At 41.0% G+C, this 19,835-nt stretch overlaps 1 protein-coding gene across 4 annotated transcripts; it reads left to right on the top strand.

The window, feature by feature from the left end:
• The first annotated feature begins 2,495 nt into the window (after window positions 1–2,495).
• On the top strand, window positions 2,496–19,813 carry lck (LCK proto-oncogene, Src family tyrosine kinase). 4 transcript variants are annotated; one of them, XM_010879224.4, is made up of 14 exons: window positions 2,496–2,706; window positions 3,228–3,425; window positions 3,686–3,793; window positions 5,446–5,555; window positions 6,147–6,207; window positions 6,314–6,404; window positions 9,190–9,291; window positions 9,488–9,741; window positions 9,919–10,071; window positions 11,082–11,261; window positions 13,991–14,067; window positions 16,897–17,050; window positions 17,194–17,325; window positions 17,498–19,813. In XM_010879224.4, exons 4-14 carry the CDS (start codon window positions 5,451–5,453, stop codon window positions 17,698–17,700), a joined length of 1,512 nt encoding a protein of 503 aa, XP_010877526.1. In that variant the 5' UTR covers window positions 2,496–2,706; window positions 3,228–3,425; window positions 3,686–3,793; window positions 5,446–5,450; the 3' UTR covers window positions 17,701–19,813. The 4 variants fall into 4 exon arrangements, with proteins under 4 accessions (XP_010877526.1, XP_019909567.1, XP_010877525.1 ...); XM_020054008.3 differs by having other exon boundaries at window positions 3,228–3,432; XM_010879223.4 differs by lacking the exons at window positions 2,496–2,706; window positions 3,228–3,425 and having other exon boundaries at window positions 3,493–3,793.
• The last annotated feature ends 22 nt before the right edge of the window (window positions 19,814–19,835 follow it).

Genomic DNA, 19,835 nt, shown 5'->3' with positions numbered 1-19,835 from the left:
TATCCAACTGTTCGGATCGCCAGGTGAGCACAGTTGGATCAATAATCAGGATGTAGACTCTACATCAGCAGTTGTCACAAAGTGCTTTTACAGATACCCAGCCTGAAACTCCAAAGAGCAAGCAACAACTGGGTAGGCTAGGAACAATCATGTGGGAGCAGTGGCAGCTGGAATCATCAGGCAGCAACTTGATCTGCAACACAACCAGGAGGACTATGGACAGGGACAGCTACGTGGTCCTGGTAGTCCCAAAGTGTGATCCTGGTAGTCCTGAGGTGTGGTCCTGGTAGTCTTGAGGTGTGGTCCTGGTAGTCCTGAGGTGTGATCCTGGTAGTCCTGAGGTGCGGTCCTAGTAGTCCTGAGGTGTGATCCTGGTAGTCCTAAAGTGCGGTCTTGGTAGTCCTGAGGTGTGGTCCTGGTAGTCTTGAGGTGTGGTCCTGGTAGTCTTGAGGGGTGGTCCTGGTAGTCCTGAGGTGTGGTCCTGGTAGTCCTGAGGTGTGGTCCTGGTAGTCTTGAGGTGTGGTCCTGGTAGTCCTGAGGTGTGGTCCTGGTAGTCCTGAGGTGCGGTCCTAGTAGTCCTGAGGTGTGGTCCTGGTAGTCGTGAGGTATGCTCCTGGTAGTCCTGAGGCGTGGTCAAAGAGCTCATGTTCAAGAGCTTCAAGTTGAAACTGAACAGGACACAAGGAAAGTTTAGAGAGTGCATTCGCTGGATTTACAAAGGAGAACTGACCCTACTCTTCCGGCACAATAATATAACAGCGTAAAACCTCGGGGCTGAGACAGGGGTGTCCAGTGACACTGTGGCCCTATCCGAAGGAAATCCCAGACAGGGCCCACCAGGAATGATGCCACAAAGGCACTTCCAAGAACATAGAGCTCAAACAAGAGGAAGCCACAGAGAAGCCAACAAATACTTTGAAAGAGCAGCAGAGTTCAGTGACTCTGAGTGCAGTAACGGTGCCCTAGTCAACCATATCAAAAACCTGCATGAAATAATGTTCCACGTTTATTAAAATGTTTTAAATATCCCATTTCCAATACCATCCCTATGGTGTGGGGATGTTTTTCAGCAGCAGAAACTAGGAGACCAGTCAGGAGGATCAAGGGAAAGATGAACAGAGCAAAGTGAAGACCAATCCTTGATGAAAACCTGCTCCAGATATTATCAGGACCTCAGACTGTAACAAAGGTTTACCTTCCAACAGGAGCACACAGCCAAGACAATGGAGGACTGGCTTCTGGACAAGTCTGTGAATGTCCCTGAGTGGCCCAGCGAGTGCCCAGACTTGAACCCAATCGAACATGTCTGGAGAGACCTGAAAAGGCCTGAACGGTAACGTTCCCCATCCAATCTGATAGAGCACGAGAAACTCCCCAAATACGGCTATGCAAAGCTTACAGCATCACATCCACAAATACTCAACTGTAATTGCTACCAGAGGGTCAACAAAGAACCGCTTCAACAAAGTATATGTTTTACTGTAAACATGATTTGTATGTTGTTTTAAAAAAAAGACATTTTGCTATCATTTGTTAAAACCTTTTGTTGCTTTGTCATTATTGTGCGTAAACTGACAGAAAAAAAATCTGTTTACTCAATTTTATAATAAGTAGAAAACAAAATGTAGAAAACAGTGAAGGGATCTGAATACTTGCAATTGTTGTAATAATTGCAAAGTATTACAATAAATGTCTGCATAAATGCTCCTTGGAAAAGCTCAACATATAACCCTATAATTTAGAAACGTATCACTATCTTATAAACAGGGTGAAAAAACAAGATATCGTGACAGTAGCCAATGATTATTAAATGCACATGACCTTGAAGTGCACATGAAATAGAAAGCATGGCACAAGGCATTGTTTGCTTTTAAGACTACCAATAAGCTCAATCAGTTATTAGCAGCCAGGCAACATCTGCATCTTGAGAACAGCACTCAAGCGAAGGGGTTGGAAAAAGTGTTTCACCTACATTGTTACCTAAATGAGACTACGTAAGAGATGTGATTTCAAGCCCACATTAGAAATGAGGAACAGTGATCTGTAGGAGAAGTGGAACTTTTGGTCAACGTGCTCAATCGTAGCCCTGGTCATTATGAATGTTAAGAGATCTGAGCTACAGAATAACTTCACCTTTGCAAAAGATTCTTCTCTGCGTCTGCCGTAGCCTATTGATATGGGGATAGTAGTTTTGAGAGTAACATTTTAATTTGTGTCACATGCTTGTCCTCCGGAGCTTCCATCCGGTCTAAGAGGAAGGTCAAATGGTTCAATAAGAAATATTTAGAAACAAATCTTTGGGCTACATGCAGATATAGGATTTTTTTTAATTATTGAAACTGAAAACAATATCTAAAACACAGTCAGGCAACTAATGGAAAAATAAGTTACATTGCGTAGTTTGGTATGAGAATCAATACTACTGTGGCAGCAACACTTGCACGTTTCAGTGCACTTCCTGTATATGTTTCATCTGACTTCCTGTAAGTAAAAGCTCTAGTCTAGTGCTGCAGCCTACCACCGCAGCAAAGTTATGTGGTCTGCAGCATTGTCAACGCTCCATGCCAGAGTAACTGGAAACAAGAGGCGATAGACAGATGCTTGGAGTCGGAGCCGCATCTCCAGCTTTAACACTTCCTGTCATGTTGTAGTGGAACAGGGTTGTGTTGTGGTACTCTATTGCCCACAACCTCACCATTCAAAAAGGTTTGTAAATAATAATTTATAGGGGGTGCCCTGAGGGTTTGCGTAGGTGTGTGGATGTTTGAATAGTGTTGTGGCATTTGAGCATGTCACCAAGAAAATAACCTTAAAAATCAAAACCCTGTTACAATGACCAACAAAACTCCCCTCTGAGTTAACCAGTTAAACTCACCTCTAAATCTGTGATTAACCACATCGTTGACTATAGGAGGAAATTCTGTCCCATACCAGACTACAGCGAATGGGATGTGACCATCACAAAGGGACCTCTTTCTTTTATTGTTGATTTCCTCTGTACACTTAAAGAAAGTTACTTTTTTTTATTTTTTATTATCCAGCACAATTCTCTGTTCCTTCAGAAATTAAATTGAACTTGGCTGCACTTTTGTTTCTGTAAATATCAAAAGGAAAAGCGATGACTAATTTAGCTAAAAAAATAAAATGCTGATGACACTGGTTTCCCCATTACAACTGTCTCATTGCCACATACATTTTAATCAAAATGGACTCTCAACTTCCTGCAGACTGATCCTACCCAGTTGTGACTTTCACAAGTATTAACACCATGAGGGAGTGGTACCGTCCTGACCCATTTACACTGGAGCCCAACGTTCCCTGGTGTGGCACACAGCTGCATGGGTAGCACCTGTCAGAGACACTGCAGAGCAACCCTCAACCTTTCAACGACAGGAAGCCCTTTGGGCTGCTATCTCTCCACTGAGGTGTATGGTGTGTGTGTGTGTGTGTGTGTGTGTGTGTGTGTGTGTGTGTGTGTGTGTGTGTGTGTGTGTGTGTGTACGTGTGCATGTACATGTACGTGTATGTGTGTGGTGTGCGGCTGTGCATTCTGAAGGGACTGCATGACTGAGTGATGAGTTCTTCACACACCAAAACTCCCTGCCTGAAAACCCCGCACAACATTTTATTGTTTCTTACGTTCTCCCCAAAGCAGCAATATATATTGTTGCTGTTGTTTTAACAGGATTCCTGGTTGACGAAGCATAGTTACCTAGTCATGGAGAAAGCTGCTCTGGCTCCAAACCAGTGAACTGCTGACACCCTGTTGAAGAGACCACTGGGCAATTTTCATGTAAGTCTTGAACCCGATATGCTATATCATCCATCATTTTCTAAATTGGTGTACACTCAGTTTGAGGTCAGATGATTGTAAAACAACTACAATCATATTTTGAAGTTCACCAGCAGAGTTGCGAATACTTATCGAAGGCTAGGTTCATTATTTAGAAAAGGTTTTAATGTTCTAAATTAAATAAGACATTTTGCGAACACAATACAAAGCAAATGGAGACGCTAGTAATTTAAGTAAAAACATCTGAAAAATATAGGGAAAATGAACTGGTTTGGTAAGTGCAATTCATGTCATTATTATATTTGTATTGCATGTTGACACAAAATGGTTTAGGTTTTTTTGATTGTCAGAAAGGGATCTTGTGACCAAGAAGGACCTAATGATTTGGTCCTCTGGTATATACAGTATCTAATATGAGTTGGATGATTACATGAAAGTAACAACAACACAGTGGCTACTATTCTCAGAGACGCTTTACAGATCAATCAATATATTTATGGAAGGAAAACCTGGACATTGAATGCATTTCTTAAAGAGGTTAATCATAGCACTAAAAGGTTGCTTAAAACAAATGTCCATATCTGTGTGACTTTTCTCCAACCTCCAGTATAATGGCCGTCAAAGTGGATCACACCAGACACAGACAGCATTTCAGACAGCATTAAATCATTGCATTGAGGTGAAAGAGAAAGATTTAAAAAACATAATTGATTTAACAAACGCAGCGCAACATAAGGACTATATCAACTGAAGCCAGAGCACTGCTAATCGGCCAAACCAATCAAACCCATGGGTCTTGACAGGAGGACAGTCCCTCAGCAGCTGATTATGATTAAGAGATGAGGCCAGTAGGACATTTACTCAATGGAAAACGTTGACTTTGTTTGGAAAATATTCTAATGTCACCAAGAAAGACCCCTCTTATCCCTTCTATCCAGCCCCCGAGCCTCCCAGAGCAGGGGCAGACTGCTGCTACTGGGGTCAGGTTTTTCCCGGCCTGTTTGATTTTCTCACAGATTAGAGCCCTTGGGACAGGCGATGACTCTGACCAACCCACTGAATCTATCACATTAGCTGACCAATGGGAGTGGAGTGAACAGGGTCACACTGTACTGATGAGGGGTTAAAGAGCTCCATCGGCACCCAAAGCATGCGTCCCCCAGAAAAGCTGTATCCAAAATAGAGTAAAATAGAGTAAAAATGTACATCTAGAAGTTTCTCTAAACTAAAACTATTTAATTAAATATATATGACACACAATTTACAATTATTACATTATTTCTTTTTTACTTGCTGAGTTAGTAATATCCGGACGTCCTGTTTTTCCAGGTCTAGGGACCTCAGATATTTCCAGGGTGTCAACACAAAATACATGCTTATTAATGACTATGTCTATGTCAACTCGGCAACCAATCATTGATTTTTAGTTTAAGACCCAAAAGATCTTAAACTAAACTGTCTTCCCTTTGAAAAAAACAAGGGACTGCAATCCAGATCACCGACTCCGGAACCAAGTGGAAGCCATTATAATGCATTATAAAACTATTCAGCTTTACTCAAGTGACTCATGAATGTGTATAAAATTTGATTTTGTCAAAACAAAAATCTCATTATGCAGTGAATTAAACTGGAATCCCCTGACTATACTACAGGTAAAATGGGATGCAACTGTAGTTCAGATTATGATGATGATTGGATAGAGAACATAGATGAAGTGTGTGACCAATGCAACTGCCCGATTGCCACCCAGTCGCATAACCAGGTGAGTGTGTATGTGTGTTTGTGTGTTTGTGTGTTTGTGTGTTTGTGTGTGTGTGTGTGTCGACGGAGGCACAGCATCAAGCCATGGCTGTGGTGGTAGATTGGAATGCAAGGAAAACCGTGTAATATTTTTACATGGTCTAACACAAAAACACGAAACATCTCCATTTACGTATCTATGTCTAGACTGATCTATGTCATAAGCGTGAATTTCTGTTCTGCCTGAACGATTGTTACGCTAGTCAAAGCTTGGGAATTGGCAACTTACATAATTTGAGGGGAAGCTGGCTTTTGTGTGTGCAATTAATTGGGACTGTAAACATTCACCAAATGTTCTGCTCAACTTCCTTCCTCTGAATGCCTGGAGATATACTAGTTGATTAGAAATAAAGGACAATAGCACATAACCAACATTGTGTTGTGGCCTAGTTTATCAACACAAAGTAAACAGAAAGTTAAACGTGATGTGTTTCTTTTGTTGCTTTATTAAATTAACTACTTCTCTAAATTCTTATTAGGGTTATATGAAATACTGCAGTCAAATTTAGATGATCATCTTTTTTTTTTTTACTGTCTTTTTACCTGGCATCAGTACACAGATCAGCTGATGAACATCCCCTCTAACTTCACGCCTCCCACCTCCCCACTACCAGGTTGGTTCTTGTCAATGGTCAAAATTAATTGAATCTTCCTATTGTGGATGAAACCTGATTGTGTTGTTCTTGAATTCCTCACCTGTGCTGGTTGTGTGTTGTACAGATAACTTGGTTGTTGCCATATACAGCTATGAACCAAACCACAATGAAGACCTGGGGTTTGAAAAGGGGGACAAGCTCAAGATCATTAATAAGTAAGAATGGGGATGGTCATGGGTGTGTGTAAAGATAATTTAATATTCAGTAACAGAAACAATTGTTGAAAACTGGTTGATTTCTAAATATGTTGTTCAAGTGGACAATAGTATACCCAGGGAAAAGTTAAATGAATGTGGTCCTTTGCAGAATAAATATTTTACTCTCTATTTAACACACTGGAAAAGACCTAGGGTTTAGTCCTTGTCAATCAGCCCCCCAAATTTACTGGAACTTGCTGCTTAGCTAAGCTAACAACTTGCATAGCTCACAGTGTCGTAGCTTAGAGAGGCAAATACCAGGCGTAATAATTGATTTAAGTGTCATGTTAAGATAAGGACACAAAATCTTCACATATGCCAACTTGTAATGACTTTATTCATGGACCATAACAGCAGTATTGTCCCTTTATGGGAAATATTTTAATGACTGTAGGTTACATGAGCACAAACAAGGGAATTGGGGTTAGGCTCTAAGTGTGTCCTATGTTGAGCAGCACTCCATATTCACTACTAACGCCACCAATTAGGAGCCCAATATGCACTTATCACAGAACCTAACATCTAGGATAACTGTTCGTTACAGTAAAGCCCCAATAGATTAACCTAACATGTAGGATAACTGTTTGTTCCCATAAAGCGCCACTAGATTAACCTAACATGTAGGATAACTGTTTGTAACAGTAAAGCCCTACTAGATTAACCTAACATGTAGGATAACTGTTCGTTACCGTAAAGCCCCACTAGATTAACATGACATGTAGGATAACTGTTTGTAACAGTAAAGCCCTACTAGATTAACCTAACATGTAGGATAACTGTTCGTTACCGTAAAGCCCCACTAGATTAACATGACATGTAGGATAACTGTTCGTTACAGTAAAGTCCCACTAGATTAACCTAACATGTACGCTAACAGTACGTTACAGTTAGAGGCCCAGTGGATTACCATAACTTCCAGGCAATTCATATGACAATATAGCCCATAGAATACAATATAATAATTCACTATATACTCCCTTTTCTATAAAGAATAACCGATCAAGATATAGGCCTATTAGATCAATTTAGTTTCTGATGTGGCTTGGTTGGTAGCCAGTATGAAATGCCTTTTCACTTATCCATATATCAGTAATGTCTTTGGAATTTAGACAAAAAATTAAGGAAACACAAACGTGAATCAGAATCGGAAAGAGTTTTATTGCCAAGTAAATTTCACATAAAGCAAGGAATTTGTTCTGGCCCCTTGGTGAACAATTTATACAGATGAAATAAGGCAAATAAACAAATAAGAACCGTGAACTGAGCATAAAAACAGTAGACTAAGCATGAATAAATTACAAATAATATCTTTAAGGTGCAAGATTTGTCGAGTTGAGGATTGTGTGTGTATGTGGGGAAGGGATATAGATTATTTGGGGTGAATATTCTCCATGGGGTAAATTACTGCATGTAAAAAGAAATTACACGAGTGTAAAATATTCTCTCAGATATTGGAAAAGCACTTTAAAACAAACTTCCTAAAGTTTAAATTAATCTTTTTTTTTCCTTTATTTGATATCTGAATGCATTTCTATTGTCCATAGCAGTATAGGCCTATTTTTTACCTATTAATATATTTGTATTTTATGTTGTTATTATGAGTATTCCTAAAACTAATAATAAAATGAATAAATGATCCATGGCATGACCATCTTATAACAATTCAACCCGCTTGCTTAGCAGAAGCTTAGTAAAAGAGGATTATTGTTTTACCACACAGCAGGCTATGACTTGTTTACTTAATAGATATGTTGGCTCAACCTATCAGGTTATAATGTAAAAGTGCTGTCTCAGATGAAGCTTTATACTGGACCCCTGCCCCGGGCCCTGTAGCATTGGATGGTGTCCTCGACAATCCTTCTAAGATCAATCGGTGCATTTGGCTTCATTCACAAGAAAATAGGACTCTCACGCTCTGCCCCATTAATCTGAATTTATGGTCGGGAAATCAAACACTTTTTCCCACGTATCAACAACATTTCTGGTTCAAGTGCCTCCAAAAGTTGAGTAGGGGCTATGGCGAACCATTCAATAAAAATAATTATCATCACTTAAAAATGTATGAAGGAAATGTTGATTTTAGTTCAGAGCATTTTTATCTTTATTTACTTTGATTATCATATTTTCTAATATTTTTTATTATTTCACCACAGGGATATGTGTACCTTCTTAAAGCATGATAACCGTAATGGTAGAGATATGTTCAAGGTAAAATTAGTTGTCATTTGACTTGAACCACAGAGGAGCGTCCCGTTCCTGTGAGCATAGGTCTGAGAGACTACTTGGAAGTGTACATACAATACAACGATTCGTAAGATTTGTATAGCCTGTTTTGTTTCTACATATTAATCGATGAAGTGGAAGCATTAGCCTGAAAGGGGTTAGCATGAACATCAGACTTAGAAATCACCCCGTTTTCCCAGCAACAGCAATATTTCAACATACATTTTGAACATTTTACAGGGTCGAAACAATTGCAGTTGAAAAAAAAAAATTTGGGTCAATTTGTATGAGCACATCAGAAAATATTATAATCTTATAAACATTTTAGCTGTTACCATGTTCAATTTTAAAAATGTGTATTAAATGACTACGACAATGTGGTAGGTGATTTAACCTTTGGAGAATGTGTTATATTCAGGTAGTTGTGCAAATGAACGTAGTTGTTTGACGGCAAATGACATAGCCAGTGCTTGGAAGAGCAGTGCTTAATGTAACGGTTGGTTTTGTGTGTGGTATCCAGGGATGACCCAGAGTGGTACATGGCAGAGTCACTCATCACAGGCAAGAAGGGCTATATCCCACACAACTTTGTCGCCTCCATGAACTCCATGGAGAGGGAAACGTAAGTCAGTTCTGTTCAAACTGCAGTAACTGTATGTATTTTCATTTGAACTCATGCAGGATGCACACATATATATTTTTTTACATAATCCAGCCCCACCTGACTGAACCACAATGCCGTCTCTCCAAACTCAACACCCCTCAAGGGATGTGGTTGTGTTTGAAGCTCTGTGTCAATTTTGTGGTGTGTGCTTCAGGTGGTTTTTCAAGAACCTCTCCAGAACCGATGCCATGAGGCTTTTGCTGGCTCCGGGCAACTCACAGGGCTCCTTCCTGATCAGAGAGAGTGAGACCTCCAAGGGCTCGTTCTCCCTGTCTGTCAGGGACCTGGATCCCGAGACTGGAGACACAGTCAAGCACTACAGAATCCGAAACTTGGATACTGGTGGTTTCTACATAAACGCAAAGATTTCCTTCAACTCTCTGAAAGAACTTGTCCAGCATCACTCACGTATGTGCAATGACTCACATCCTGTCTGACTGTGCTTCTATTAAGAACATGATGAATCAACCCAACCTAGCGTTGGCAGTCAAAACCATTGTTATCCCATCCATTGTTCACATACTGTTCACCTGAGCATGTACAAATCTGTCTCAAAATGGCCCTGTCTGCATTGTGTGTATCCAGGTGAAGCTGATGGATTGGGCACCAGACTGGTAAAGCCCTGCCAGTCCCGTGTGCCCGAGAAACCCTGGTGGCAGGACGACTGGGAGATTCCCAGAGAGACCCTGAAAATGGAGCGCAGGCTCGGGGCTGGGCAGTTTGGGGAGGTCTGGATGGGTGAGTCTGTATGTGTGTTTGTGTCTGTGTCGGCGCATGCAAGTGTAGTATGCCTGTGTGCTGTGGGCGTGTGGGCATGGGTGTGAGAAAAGGAAGGAAGGAAGAGTGCCTTAGAGTGTGTGAGAAGAGGTCTGGAATGTGTTGGTTATGTGTTGTGACTGTTTTGGTCGGGATAGGTGAGCGTGAACAGAGGGTCAAGGAAATTACACCCTCCATGTCAACACAGTGCAGATACATCCTCAGTGGTTGCCATTTTCATATTGCAAATGTTTGTGCTGGTTGACAGATAAGGCCCTGGATAAGAAACAACCCGCAGTGTCGCAGTGTTTGCCAGAAGGGCTTTGGTTCGGGCTTTACATCGGGCTTTAGTTGCTCATTGTGTGTGATTTACAAAATACTGCGATGACTGTAGGGCTTGTTTGAGCTGGTAGGGCCTCTTAAGATTGTCAGGCATTAGCTGCATTAGGCAAGAGCCAGCTAATGTCCTCAGCTGAAGAGCTAGCCACAAACAGGATGCTGTTGTTGAGGCTCTCTCAAGCACTTCTCATGTATATATTAAAATATTTGCTATTGCCGCCTATTGTGACCCTTCAATGAAACACACAAGTAACTCCAGTGTTTTAATGTTGTAAATATCTATCGATTAATTACACTTGTTTCCAGTGGATGTAGAAAGGTCTCTGTTGCAAATCTTTGCGTAGAATCACCACTTTGTCCATTTCATCTTGGCAACGCATTTGGCAACGCATTCACCCAAAAAGCAGCGACTGATTAGACAAACATCATTGGGGGACTGTTGTAAAGACAGAAATTGTTGTCTGACAGAAACGTGTGTTAATTCATGTCAGACTGAAGAGTCTAACATTAAGCCTTCTTACAGAAATAACTTAAGTTGTAGGAAATAAAGTGAATTCACTCCATTACAACGCTGTATTATAACTTGCATGTCCTCAGGTTTGTCACACACAACGTATGCAGTCCTTAGCGTTGCACTTCCCTCTGTGTTGCAGGTCTGTACAACAACCATAGAAGGGTGGCCATTAAGAACCTGAAGACTGGCACCATGTCCATGGCTGCCTTCCTGGCCGAGGCAAATCTGATGAAGGAGCTGCAGCACCCACGTCTGGTACGCCTGTTTGCCGTGGTAACCCAGGAACCCATCTACATCATCACAGAGTACATGGAGAATGGTGGGTGTCACTGTCTAGGAATGACGTGGTTATGAGTTAATGGTCAGGGTGAGGACGACTCTCTGTGCTACAGATCAGTTACCCTGATCCTCTTCTATTCAGTTCTGTTCTACACTATTCACCGGGAGATGCTCAGCGAGCTTATGACTATGTCACTGCATCGGTGTCTGTCCCGTATGAGTGAACAGCTAAAACAGAGTCATCAGGGGAAATTTGAGACGAACACCTGGAGCAGCGAGTGTTTTTCTGCCAGGATATCATCATCAGCTTTCATGATGAAACACGTTAATCTGTTTTTGGTCTGCTCCATGCTAACAAGTGAGAAGAACAGGAGAACAAAGAAGTTTGTAGGGGAATTTACCAGGTTAGGGGTTTCATGACAAATTATCTTTTCACTGGCATAATCCAGTGCACTGACTCGCTTAAATTATACAAACAGCATTTGATTAAAGAACCATGATAGGGTTGTCATGTTTTGTGTTTAGTATCAGGATGAATATCTCTAGATAAAGCTTCTGTTGTTCACTGAAAATCTCTCTCTCTGGAAGAAGTAAACCATCAAGACACCAGAGCAAGCAGAACCCTGTTTTTACATGTCCTTCCAAAAGAGCAGACAACCTTATAAGAATCTATTTTCAACCTATTTCGGTGACCCTGTCCCACTCTCCTTAGCTAAAAGAAAACAAATCCGCAGCCATGAATTCTCTTTTTCCTGTTGACCTGGGCCTCTGATGTCAACACACCTAAGGGAAGTCCGTTCAGACTGGAAAAAAGAAAGATGTCAAATTGAAGAGTTGTGATTCACTGTCTCATTGTTCGGTGGTTGGATGTGTGTTGACCCCCATGGGCGTATGGCTCCATTCCAGTGTCAGCAAACACAGCCCCGCCTCATGCCCCAGCAGTCCCCCGGTCAGATGACACCTCCCAGCCGCTGTCCAGTGATTACTCTCTTTCTCTCTTCACACAGAGCCTGCCAGTAAAAGGGTAGCATAGCAAAGCCAGACCAATAAATTGTTTCCATGGTTACAATGTGCAAGTCACTTCACACAGACTGTCTGAACTTAACATAACTTAGAATGGCAACATATTCTGATAACAATAAGTCCTCCTAACTAGCCTGGGGCACAGCTTCTGTTACCTGCATATGTGTGAATGAGATCCCATATCTATTCACATTGCTCACAAAGGTTGGTTGTTGTTGCCTTTTTGGAGACCTTAAACGGGGGAAACAATATGAAAGCACATCGAAAGACACTGTGTGTGGAGCAACAATAGCTTCAGTATGTAAGTGCACAGAGCGCCGTGAATGGAGGGCCTTTGTGTTGTTCTTTATGAGAGGCTTGTAGAACTTCGACAGTGGCTGAACATCAGCCATTTCTTTGTTTTGTAATCCACGTGTGCACAAATACAAGTGTTGCCTCTGTTGTCACTAAAAAAGAAGGCTTGATGTTCCCCTCTCAATTTGTACCTCATTTTTATCACCTAAGACAATACGACTGGAAAGTAGCAGGTGTGGCTTCCCTACGATCTTGGCTTACCGTTACTTCAGCACACAGACATCAAAGGAGTCCTTCTTGACTAAAGCACAGCAGTCAGTTGCTCTTCCTTTAAACTGTATTTTCTTAAGGCATTTCCTGCCGCTAGCCTTAGCTGGCTGAGATCATTTGGTATTGTTCTGAGTTATAATCAAACACAATGTAGAGACGGAGGAGCCACGACCAGTTGAATAGAGGCCATGTATCACATTGACTGATGGTAAACGCACTTCCTAGAAGAGTTATTTTCTTATTTTAAACCACTATTCTGAGTTTTACATCAAACTGTTCTCCCATTTTAGAATTCCTGGGGAATTAAATCACAAAAAAATACCCATTTAATAACACTTAGGAAGTGCGTTTACCATCAGTCAGTGTGATGCATGGCCTCTATTCAACTGGTATTTTAAAGTGAACTTCCTTAATGCAGACTTATGATTTTGGAGAAGCATCCTAATATATTTGCTGGGAAAAAATAGTTAACCTATTCCACAATGTATCCATACTAAGTCTGCTTTCTGTAAATACAAACTGGAAAGAGAACTGGCTCTGACAAATTTGTTTTACTACTGGTTTTGTCACTATGGTGCCTGTGTCATCCAGCTGGCCTGATATTGAAAGTGAGGATTGCTACCCCTATTCCATTGCTGCAGTAATTATATTCCCTATTCATCTGTTTCTGTAATTATATCCCCTATTCCATTGGTTCAGTGATTATTACTTCTGATATCCATGATATCCAATTTGTGATAAAGGCCCTACTTCATTGCAGCAACTCCCAGTGGATTCGGGAGAGTCAATGTCAAGGCATGCATTTTCAGAGGCACTTCTGATGCCATTCAGATTCTTATCACGCTGCTCACTCAACCAGGAAGTTTACCCCGAAATCCATATATGCCAGGAGGAAAGCACTCGCCTTCCACGCGGATTAGGCTCACATGCGATCGAGCCAAAACAAGGAGTTGCTAAAGAGCAACAAGGCAAGGCCACCATATTTGCTTACTAATCCCCCAAAACTGGGCGGTTCTGGTCAGTTGCACTGCCCTCCGTGGAACCCCTGGGAAAATCAGCGAGCAGGATTGGAACCCTAGTCTCATAATGATGCCATTAACTGTGAGGCAGGGACTTGAACCTTGTAATAAAATGCAAATGTATCTATCATCATGATAACTTGATCGCACTGTTTGTTTTCAGGTGCTCTGGTGGATTTTCTTAAGACCACTGAGGGGTCCAACATACCTATCCACACCCTCATTGATATGGCCTCTCAGGCAAGTCCCATTCTCTTTCAATCTCAATAGCTCACGCTCACTAATCAGGTTAGTTCCATAAAGGTTCTCTTTCCTAGCGTTGCAAAAGAGTGGCTATATTGTATTTTCAAAGTTTTCTAATAAACTACCAGATTCACAGCTCTGATGTAAATTTTCTGAACAAAATTGAATAACGAAAAAAATGGAAGGTAGGACCTACTGTTCCCGAGGCATTGATGATTCATATCACAGGCTCTTGTCCTCTTTTGTGATGAAAAGTATACAATGAATAATTATAAATTATTATAAATTAATTTAGCACGTACAGTGCTTTTTGTCACTAAAACAATCTCAAAGCGGTTGAAAATAAGAAAGAATTTATTCAAATGTGTACCGGAGGAGCTACATTTAGAGTAGCCTATAAAACAGCTTTTTGGGTGGTTATTTTCAAACAGATGAAGTTTTTTTCAACAGTAGGAAAAAAGGTCCACTAATAGGAAGGCAGCACAGTTCATTCTCTATTCAGTATCTCAGTGTTGCCTTGCTGCCTCCACTATCTGATTGCAACGTCCCTGAAGTTGTTGACTTAATTTTGTTATAAAAAGCTAATACATTTTAAAATATTTATGAAATCGTTTTTTTTGTTGTTTTTCTAAGATTGGGAATAAGAAAACTGAGGCAAAATATTTCTGCAAGATGCTTTGCACAAATGGAACCTTCAAGTATCAAGGATTTCGTATCGTCTGTCTCCCAAATGTTCTTTCTGTCATTCACCTCCATTTTGATCCTTGTCGACAAGAAACAGCTCTTGCTATTATAGGAATTACACTAATCTCACTGCTACAATGCATGCCCTGTTTGAGAAGTTTACTAACAATTACCCCATAGTTCTGGGTACCTAAACACAAATCTGTCCGTGTCACCACTAAGGGACTCACCCCTGTCACAGTGCAATGTGTAACCCAAAGATGTGTTACCTGAGAGATACATTGCAAATTTCACAAACTGTACTCCAAATCACACATGTACCAAATCTCATAAGACCCAGAAAGCAGTTGTATTGCAATTCGAGCATCTAGTTCTGAAAATAACCTAATTTGGAGTAGTTTACAGCCAAAGATGGGGCCAACGAAGCGAAAGGAGGGAGAACATTTGATTTCAACAACATCTAATCTAATTGGAATACACCAATGTCATTTCATGGTTACATTATTTGGCTATCAATACATGGAATTGAGCTACATGAAATGTCAAATAGCTAATCTCAGCATACTCTCAAAACTTCCCATGGTAGAGAAGAGCATACTCTATGTATGTCAGATTATTATGGGGAAAAGACAACATTCTTGAGCCATGGCTTGAACACTGATGGTATTCAGCACTATACTAAGTCTGTATTGATAAAGAACCCTAAGAGAGTGTTTTGCGGACACAGACTAAGACTAGTTAATGACAAAAAAATCTAGCTAACCATTACATTTAGCTTGATTTTTCAGTCCAGGACTAGGCTTTAATTGGTCCTAACAGTCACATAATTTGATTTACATTTGAAATGACTCACATAAAAAATGACAAGTGTTTCAACTTATTGTTTCCAGTTTAGAGCTGAACTTAATGGTCGGTCTAAATTGACTAAGATGTACTTACCATCTCTGTAGTAATCAACCACGTTTGTGTGATTGTGTGGTTGTTCGACAGTAACCGAAAAGATATGCTCTCTGTCACTCTAGTGTCTGCTAAATTACTCAAATGTAGACGTGCAAAATATAGTTAGGGCATTGGTTGCTTCTTCAAAATGAAAATGCTGTGTTATATATTGTTTTCGTGTGATGTGATAGACAATGGAACACAACATGACCCCTAGACATAGTTCTGTGAAAATAGTTCAGTAAAAACAGAGACAGCTCTGGTTCCAGAGGAGTGCATGATGAGCTGAAATTCATACAACACACATACATCTTGGCTTTCTGCCAAGGGCCTCAGACCCCATGACGCCTATCTGTGAGATTCTTTCATCTGAAATATGCACCAATCTTCCGAAAACACACACTGAGAACCTATGAGAAGGGCCTGGAGTGTGTTTTCATAAAACCCACAGAAAGCTGGCACAGAAAATACTCTTACAACCATATGTTTTAGAATCATACTAATCTCTCTCATGCAATGAATTATATGGTTTTTATTATGACCAGAAACTGGTCATAATAATTGTTTAACATAAAACAATAATTATAATAAGACTACAGTCCCAGTAAATAAATAAAATAATATGATAGCGTACTATCCCAATGGGCACGCAATGTCTTTCTGATGTCATTCTGATGTCATGACCACAACAAGACATTAGAATTACATCAGAAAGATGTAGTGTGCCTGTTGGGTATGCTCTAAATACAAACGTTTTTCAAAAATACCACATTATTCACTGTCAAAATATATATAAAAACCCATCACCTCCTTTTATGTTCAGAATGTGTCCCTGTGTGTGTGTGTGTGTTTTTTGTGAGTGTGCACAAAACACTATAGTTAATAGAGCAGCGTTTGTAACATCAAACAGACCTCTGGTATTTTGGTTCTTTCATTTGCTCTTTACGATCAGGAGAATTTAAAAATAGAGTGTGACAGAGAGACTTCCTAGCAGGCCTATTTGGCTGCCAAGGGATCATAACCCACCGCTGAGAAATGAGCGGAGCACAGACGTGAGGGGCTGGGATTTGACCTGGGGAAGTGGGTACCTCCCTTTCACAGTCATCACCCTCTGCCCTGTCAGCCTCCAACACACACACACACACACACACACACACGCTCAGCGTGTGTCTCGTTAACTGTATGGTGTACTGCCTTCTGTAGGTGGCTGACGGAATGGCCTACATAGAAGAAAAGAACTACATACATCGAGACCTGCGAGCGGCAAACATCCTTGTGTCTGATGAGCTCATCTGTAAGATCGCTGACTTTGGACTCGCAAGACTTATCGAGGACAACGAATACACAGCCAGAGAGGGTAGAATAACTTTTCTGTACACTTGAATGTTCTGTCTGTTAGGCACTCTCTCTGTACCGCAGTGCCACCTAGTGTTCATCTAGAAAGCGCTTTTGAAATGATCATGAACCAAGCTTTAAATCCATTACATTTCTCCTTTTCAGGTGCAAAATTCCCCATTAAATGGACAGCACCTGAAGCTATAAACTATGGAACCTTTTCCATCAAGTCAGATGTGTGGTCTTTTGGGATCCTCTTAACAGAGATTGTGACGTATGGCCGCATCCCGTACCCAGGTATAAGTCTGTTGACACTCCACACAATTTACCACATGGCAGTAGCAACCGCCTACAGTTACACAAAAACAAATCACATATTCTCCACAAAATGTTGTCAGTCAAAACACCACTCTTTGACCATGGCGCCAGCCAGACTGAATCCACATGTCATATCTCCTCCCACTGTAAGGCATGACTAACCCAGAGGTGATTCAAAACCTGGAGCGAGGTTACAGGATGCCCCGACCTGAGGACTGCCCTGAGGATTTGTACAACATCATGAACCTGTGCTGGAATGAGTCCCCAGAGAACCGGCCAACCTTTGAGTTCCTGAGGAGTGTTCTTGAGGACTTCTTCACTGCCACGGAGGGGCAGTACCAGGAACAGCCCTGAAAAAACAAAAAGACATGAGAGAGGAGGGTCATGATGAACATTAGCTCCAAACTGCTGTTTACACATTGAAATACGGTCCCCACTTGTTAAAGTCTTGTGATACTGTCTGAGAATCATTCCAAATCTCATTTTACAACAAACATTGCAATCTGAGCAGACAGACAGATAAAAACCTAATCCTTTAAAGGATGTAAAACATAAAAAGCATTTATTATGTGACATTTTTGAGACACCTGGGAAGATTCCACTTTACTGTAACATCTGCATTTCCATTTCATTTCTATTCTTTTTTCCTGTGTATTCCCTTTAGACAGTCCTATAATCTATTTGTATATTTTCATTTACATTTAAGTCACTTAGCAGACACTTAACCAGACTGACTTGTTGTGCATTGATCTAAAGAGAGCTAAGTGGAACAACAACAAAACCGGGTACATTTTTATTCAATAAAATAGCTACAGTATCAGCAAAGTTGATGCAAAAACAAATCAGTGTTAGTTTACATAAGGCAAATGTTTGCTGCTTTAATTTTTCCTTAGGTGGGAGAGGGATGTGTGTAATTTTAGATATTCTTTAAAGAAGGAGGGCTTCATAATGTTTTGGAAGATGGACAGGAACTCTGCTGTCCTTTAACTGGGCTGGGCATCAGCTGCCTTCCCAAATAACAGAGGGGACAAAACGAAGTGCTATGATGGCACAGGCTGGGAGCCCAGCCAAAGGAGAGTTCTATTAGCCCAGATGGAAGATGACAAGTTCCAGAATTACAATATTAGCTGCTTCCGGTGTGAGGTAACGTCTGCGGTGGATGAGTAGCGAATCTGTGTTTTGACGTTCAAGAATGACAGTGTGTTGTGCAGGTTCATGTCAAGACTTGTTTGCTGTCTATGAGGGGGTCACCATGGAGTTAACAACTACAGTGATGGAGTGGTTTTGGCATCCGCAAAGAATGATGATAGGAGACATGTTGAGGATATGACAAAGTTAATTGATGTATTGATAGAAGAGGAGAGGGCACAGTACCAAGGCCTGGAGGGCCACATCTTCACATCACCAAGGAAGAGCAGCCAGAGCATGATCTGATGATGAGTCACAGTTTTAAACACACATACGTACTATAGATCTATGAGAATAGAGGTGAAAGTCAGCTTGGACAGTACATAGAGCCTCTTTGGCACAGAGGAGAGTGGAGTCGGTTGAAGAGTAACCCATCTCAAAGTCCTGACTGGTTATGGTCGGGGAAGTAGAGAGAGGTAACTAGAAAGTTCTGAGAGAGGTAACTAGAAAGTTCTGAGAGAGGTAACTAGAAAGTTCTGAGAGAGGTAACTAGAAAGTTCTGAGAGACGTAACTAGAAAGTTCTGAGAGAGGTAACTAGAAAGTTGGTCAGGTATAACACGCTCAAGGTTTTTGTAAAGGCAGGTTTTTATTTTCTAGATTTGTTTTGATTTTACATTAGAGGGATCACATTCATTTGGGTGGGGGGGGTTCAAATCAGAGGGAATAAAGACAGTCGATAGTGATGAGTTGATGAGGTAGGTTAGGAATAGAAAAGAAGTCTGGACAAAGATGGTTTGGGTGTGGTTAGGAGAAGAGGTCAATGCGTAGGGTAGTTCTGTACGTGGGACCTGGGAGACAGAGGCGACAGAGGAAAAGTACAGGGCCAGACGCTTTCTAGGGCCAGACGCAGAACCTAGACAGTGGAATTTGATAGAAAGTGGCTTGCATAGGGAGGAACAGATGGTAGCGAAAGGGGTGAGAAAGGATAATTGTTTTCAGTCAACTGTCCACAGCTCTGTTCTGTTGTGAGTCACTTCGCCACAGAGCAGGAGGGGAATGTTGAGATTACCAGGAGGAAAGAAGACAGTGATTGTCATATGATGTAGAGAGAACAGCAGTCAAACAGGCCCTCAAGAGACAAGGATTCAGCAGAAAATATAAATAATAGGATAGAAGAAAGTAGTGGGACAGACAGAGGGATGATTATGATTGGTCATGGCTATTTGGGTGTAGGGCTGAAAGGGTAGGTTTTGGGAAGGGAAAAATACATGAATAAGGAAATAAAGGGGAATGTTGCTGTACATTTGATTACTAAATGTATTATTATTATGTATCTTACAACAGTGTTCGCTTACTTGTT

Source organism: Esox lucius, chromosome 15, assembly GCF_011004845.1.
Source record: "Esox lucius isolate fEsoLuc1 chromosome 15, fEsoLuc1.pri, whole genome shotgun sequence".
Lineage (NCBI taxonomy): Eukaryota > Metazoa > Chordata > Actinopteri > Esociformes > Esocidae > Esox > Esox lucius.
This window is presented reverse-complemented; position numbering and strand designations above follow the sequence as displayed.